The sequence below is a fragment of the Camellia sinensis genome, chromosome 9, assembly GCF_055761805.1.
Source record: "Camellia sinensis isolate YWXY chromosome 9, ASM5576180v1, whole genome shotgun sequence".
In the NCBI taxonomy this organism is placed as follows: domain Eukaryota; kingdom Viridiplantae; phylum Streptophyta; class Magnoliopsida; order Ericales; family Theaceae; genus Camellia; species Camellia sinensis.
In genome coordinates, this window is record NC_138969.1 from 104,683,913 (window position 1) to 104,690,338 (window position 6,426).

At 41.2% G+C, this 6,426-nt stretch overlaps 1 protein-coding gene across 1 annotated transcript; it reads right to left on the bottom strand.

Moving 5' to 3' along the window:
• Positions 1 to 5,185: 5,185 nt before the first annotated feature.
• LOC145799666 (uncharacterized) lies at positions 5,186 to 5,680 on the bottom strand. Its single transcript, XM_082889276.1, has 2 exons — positions 5,561 to 5,680; positions 5,186 to 5,443 (listed from the first exon to the last, which is right to left on the bottom strand). The coding sequence occupies exons 1-2, from the start codon at positions 5,678 to 5,680 to the stop codon at positions 5,186 to 5,188; spliced, it is 378 nt and encodes a 125-aa protein (XP_082745402.1).
• Between the last annotated feature and the right edge of the window lie 746 nt (positions 5,681 to 6,426).

Here is a 6,426-nt window from a genome sequence, read left to right on the forward strand (position 1 = left end):
TTGTGGAAAGAAGAAAAAGTCCTAAATTATGTTTTGATTTGGTAAATTAAAATGGAGGGTAGTTGATCAATGTTTGTAAGTCTCTATTGTTAATATGAGTTGGGTGAAGGTGTTAATGCCTAAGGGATTAACTATGGCTTTGGGGTTGTTTTGAAATGAATGTATTGAATCGAGTCAAGTTATGGCTTTATAATGAATGGAATTGGTTTTGTGAAATGAAAAAGGGGTTTTGGAATTGGAAAATCCTGGAAGTTGATCTTGGAAATGGGAAATAAAATGTTGACTCTATGTGAGTTTCAAAAGATAAATATGAGAATTGAATTATTGTATCATGAGTGTTGAATACACACATTTGGGAGTTTTATCCTTACCAACATACTAGTATGGTTGTTGGATTTAAGATCTCATGAGAGTTGAGTCTTTATAATAGGTGTATTAAAATTATGCAACTAGAGGTTTTGTCCTTGGTCATCGGTGGAGGATGACATGGTTGTGTTGAATTGTCGAGTTTGCATTACACTTGTGTTGATTGAATGTTGTATGTAATAAAGTGCTATGATACATTATATATGTATAATTGTTAGGGAGGAGATAGGTGATGTACTCCAGTGTGTGGGAGGAGATAGGGGATGTACTCCACACACCTATGTGTTCATATACTTTAACACATTGCTTATGTATCTTGAATAGTTTATGTGTATGTATTACACTTGTTGGTTATGTTCTGTTGTATTGTGATTATTGGTGTTGTACACCGCGCTTATAATAAGAGGTACCGTTACCTTCCAGCTAGCACCTGGAGAACTGGCTGAGCTGAGAATCTAAGGTACCACACCCTTCCAGCTAGCGCCTGGTAAAATGGCATACCGTTGTGAGAGTTGTATCCTTGGCTTACTGTGCATATAGCCGGTAGAACAGAGTTTTAATGTTTTTGTCTCAGTGTACCTGAGTATATCATGGATTGCGATGGTCACAGCTTTGGAGGGCCGAGTTGCCTCATTTGTTGATTATATACATGTTGATGATTTGTTATCTCCCTTTTATTAAAGGCATGCATGTATAGATATGAATGTATTGGGAACAAACCAAAATGCCATTATGAGATTTTGGAAAAATGTGAAGGAAAATTGGGTATTTGAAAGTATGTTTTGAAAACGGAAAAATCTGTTGTAAGTATGGAAAATGGGAGAAAGGTAGTGGGCTTAGTGAAATTATTTTCCAAGATATTGTTATTGTTATAAAAGTTTGGGAGCCAGGGATAATGAGAAGAAAAGAAGGGTGAATCGCTTATAGCATTGAATGAAATGGCTGTTTTTTAGAAAAGTTCATACTTATGTATATTTTTGTATAAACTGTCACATTAGTATTCTAGTATGAGATTGAGCATTCATAATCATAGCTATCTGTAAGTTGTTATTGTTGAGGATCATGTTGAAATCCCTACCAGACTATATGTTCATCCCACGTTGTTGAATCTTTTTCAGGTAATAAGCAGGATGTGCTACAAGATTTTGGATCTTCTTATTTGTTGGCCACGGGGCCTTTTTTATGTTGGCGGAATGCCATTGTTGTAAAAAGGGTTACACCCTTCTTCTTGATTCTTTAATGATGTAAGCCCCCGGGCAGTTTATTGAGTATGCTCATGTTGTAATTAATTTGCATTTGGATGAGAGGATTGTTGTTTATTTCTACTCGTAGAATTAAAGAGTTTTTTTCCGCATGTTATCTCTGATATTGAATTAAATTAATGAAGTTGGTAATGATTTCGAGTAATAAAAAGTGGGGCGTGACTTTGCCAAGTTGGCACGCCGAGAAAATCCTAAGCTCCCCTGGCCGATACCCAGTTTTGTTATACAATCCAAGGAGTTTTTAGAGAGGATGAGGGTAAGATTTTAGTCAAAGTCTCATTTTGTTACACTTCATGCGTTGATCTCTTCTATTTATTCTGATGTTTTCATCTGGTTTTTGCAATTCTACCCCAGCCAAGTAAATCATTATGGTAGTCCTACGTCCCAAGTCGAGATCTCAAACGGCTTCTGAACTTGCCAATTCAGAAACGCAAAGCACCCATTTTGTTGAATTTCATGCCAACATAGCAGTCTTCACTCCCTGACGTCCCAAGGAGCAAGACAACGACAGCCACTCAACCTACCACCTCTTTCCTGAGGCTTGACGAAGCCTCCTCATCTGAGCCAGTGGACCAGCCATCCACTTCAGTTCAAGCTTAACTCATTCTGCCATCACAGCGCCAATGCCCTCGCCAAGTTCTTAACGTCCCTGCCGATAGAACACGAAGTCGAAGACATCGAGATTCAGAGGCATCGATTTACGATCCAACCAATCCTTCTATTGCTCTCCCCGCTATTAAATTTGGTAGCAGAGTTACCATTGATGTAACAGCCGAGGAAATGGGTCAAAAACTAGCTATTGCTGAGGAACTCCTCATCGGCATCCCAGAAGTAGTAACGGTCTAGTCCTCCCTTTCTCAAATTCAGCCCAAACCAAAACCGAAATGAGTAAAAGAAACCAAGGCCAAGGCCATAGTGACTCAAATTCCTTCTGATTCTGAGAAGAACCCTGAAGACATGGTGCCAATATCCAAACTAGCTGACATCGATAAGAGCCTAGCCGTGGCTGCATCATCTAAGGCCCACTATCCAAGAAGCTGAGGTCTGATTGCCCAGAGAATGGGAGCAGCTTCCCCCGTGATCAGACATAGGCCCCCGAGGTCATGGTTGGTGACCAACCTCTGAGGGCTGGTGACAGCACGATTGAAAATGTAGAGGTCAGCACCACTCTTTCTACAATCGTACTTCTTCTAGCTGATATAAACCAAATGGCCGAGTTGCATGAATATGAGAACTTCACCCTTATGTTGCTGCACTCAGCCTTGGTAAGCTTCTTAACTTCTTCTTTATTGTTTCCATTGTAGCTTTCCAACGCTTAGCCAAAGTTTTTCTAACTTGTTCTTTTTCTTGCAGGCCATCCAGCATGCTCATTTTTATGCGGTCAAGACCAAGATGATGAAGAAGAATTTGGTAAGGAAGACTCAAGAAGCTGCCAATCTCCTCTCTTCACTCAACAAGGCCGAGACCAGCAATCGAAGTCTGATTGATAAGGCTAAGGCTGCTAAGACTGCACAACATAAAGCCGATGCTGTGGCAAAAGCGGACAAGGAGAAACCTAAGACTGCAAAGGCAAAGTACATCGAGGCCCAGGCCAAGGTTACTGAAGCTGAGGCTAAACTAGCCAAGGCGTTGGACGCGTAGGAGGCAAAAGTCAAGGCTGCCAACGAGAAGGCTTATGCCGAGGGCCAAGCTAATTTTCGCGATCAGTACAAGGCCTCAATTTGGCCTGTAACAAAGGCTATTACTTGGGTTGGGTGGCTGCTCTTAACAAGTTGTTGGTTCCTGTTGACTCGCCACTTCAGGATATCACTCAACTGGAGGTGCCCTTCCCTCCTTCTCCCAACAATTTTGAATCCGAGGCCAAAGAGGAAGACGAGGTCGAAGCCAAAATTGAGGCCAAGGTCACTGCGGGGTCCAAGTTCCCAACTCTTAATAATCAAGTCCTTGACTTGACTGGAGAAGAAGAGGATGAAACTTCCAAAGGCACCTCTCCTCATAAGGCTACCTCTAAAGCTGAGATCCACGCTGCCGAGAAAATCCTGGACCTGACCCTTCTTGAAATTGAAGCCGAGGTTGCAGCAGAGAAGCTAGCCACACTGTCTGCTGAGGCCGAAATAATACCAATAGCCGAGGTTGCATAGTTCGAGATCAGTGCTTAAGATCCTAGCACTTAGGAGTTTTTCTTTTCCTTTACACTTTTGCAACCTTGTTATTGCTTTGGAATCCTTTTGTTAGACAGCTTTTCTTTAGTCAGGCCAATGTGCCATCTTTTTGTAACTTGAACAATCTTCTTCTATGAATGTAAATTTTCTTTTTTTGTCTAAGTGTTGAGTGTATGCTTACTGTTTTTCTCTTATGCCTTGCATATTTTTCCATACTTAGAATTTTGTTGTCTTTCCAATCTTGGCAACTTGGTTCCTCACCTTGGACATGAGTATCTCAGATACATCCACACCTCGGAGTTGACACATACTAATCATCTCGGCTAACAGCTTGTGTTACTTATCTCGGCCGAACAACACTTAAAATATTTCATCAAACTTTTACAAGTGTTGTTTCTTCACTTGTACTTGTTGTCTTCTGTTAAGACATCATCCTCCCAAGTCTAACAACTTGGTTGGTTATCTCAGGCATAGATACCTCGGGTCTCCTTTCATTCCATTACATCGGATAACTTCAACTTGTAAAATTTTTCAAAATTTTCACACGTGTTATGCTAATTCCTACCCCCTAATGTGAACCTAAGTACCACTTATGTTCACATTAAGTACACATTACAAGGTTATCGCCCAAGTCTCACTTAGACATTCTTGACCGAGACTACCATGTTTGGCTCGTCTAAATGATGCACTTAAGGCTTAACCTTAGTGCACTGAGAGTGCCATATTCCTCTACTTTGCATTCAAACTGTCCAAGTCAAGGCTAGTTTTGTCATGTTTCCTACCGAAACATCACAAACTTAGTTCAACTCTACCATCATGGCAAGTCTATGTTATTCGTTATGTTTCATACTGAAACATCGCAAACTTAGTTAAACTCTACCATTAAAGCAAGTCTAAGTTATTCGTCATGTTCACCATGGGAACATCATCATAAGACTGTTCAGTCCTATCGTACAAGTTTCAACAATATTTCATAAAAATAAAATCGAGCTAGCATTTTATTAATACTTCGGCTAATAAAATCTTTACATAAATCTAAAAAAATAGAAATTAATGGTAGAAAAATTTCAAATTGCTTGTGTTCCAAGGTCTTGGCAATTCCTTGCCATCAATGTCTTCCAATGGATACGTGCCATTGCTGGCGACCGAGATGATTTGATATGGTCCTTCCCAATTTGGGCCAAGCTTGCCCTCTCTAGGATCCTACTTATTGCCGACAAACTTTCTAAGGATGAGATCCCCAATTTGAAACTCTCTTTGATTGACCTTTTTGTTATATACCCTAGCAAGCTGCTGCCGGTATGCCCCAAGCCGAATTGCTGCTCTCTCCCTTATTTCTTCTATCAGATTAAGATCTTGGGAAAGGAAGGCCTCATTTGTTTCATTCTCCACTCCCTAGGTTCTGATTTCAGGGATGCCGATCTCTAGTGGGATGACTGCTTTAGTGCCATATGCCATGGCAAAAGGAGATTCTCCTGTAGACCTTCTCAGCATAGTATGATATGCCCATAAGATATTTGGAAACTCTTCCACCCACTTGCCCTTGGCAACTTCTAGCCTTTTCTTGATTCCATTCAAGATGGTCTTGTTGGATGCCTCTACTTGCCCATTGCTCTGGGGGAAACTAGGAGTGGAATAATAGTTCTTGATCTTCTATTTCCCATAGAAGTTTTTGATCAACTTGATGTTGAATTGAGTTTCATTATCTTCTACTATGGCTCTTGGGATTCCAAATCTGGTGATTATGTTTTTTTAGATGAAATTCTTCACGTCCACAGCTCGGATTTTCGCTAAAGGTTCTACCTCTACCCATTTCGTGAAGTAGTCGGTTGCTACCAGTAAGAACTTCCTCTGTCCAGTTGCCTGGGGAAATGCCCCAACAAGATCCATACCCCACTGGGCAAATGGCCAAGGACTGGAAACTGGATTCAGATCTGCAGCTAGTTGGTGTATCAATGGTGCAAACCTCTAACACTTTTTGCATTTCCTTACATAGGTTTCAGTATCCTTCTACATGTAGGGCCACCAATACCCTTGAAATATGGCCCAATGAGCAAGTGATCTGCCCCCAACATGGCTTCCACATACACCTTCATGGATCTCATATAGAAAGTCCTCAACCTGGGTTGGATGCACACATCTCAAAAAGGGTCCAGTGAAGGACCTTCTATACATATGGCCTTTTACTGATAGGCAGACCCTAGCCGACTTCAATCTAGTCTTGTGAGCTTTTTTTCTATATGTTGGGAGCCTATCATCCCTGAGGAACACAACTATGGCGTCCATCCAGCTTGGACCCATCTCCACACACATAGTTTCGTACTCTATTATTAGGGGCTTTATACTTGGGCTTGACAAATAATCAACCATTATTGTCCTTGCTTTACTTGACTTCATTGCGCTGGCGAGGTTGGCCAAGGCATCGGCATGGCTATTATCATCTCGGCTAACTTCCTGCAACTGACAGCTTTGAAAACATGTTAGCAACTTGACAACCTCCTTGACATAGGCTATCATTCTCTCATCCCGGGCTGCGTATTCTCCTGTCGCTTGATTCACAATGAGTGGGGGGTCACAAAAGATTACCACTTCATCAACTTTTACAGTCACTGCCAATTTCAGTCCAGTAATCAATG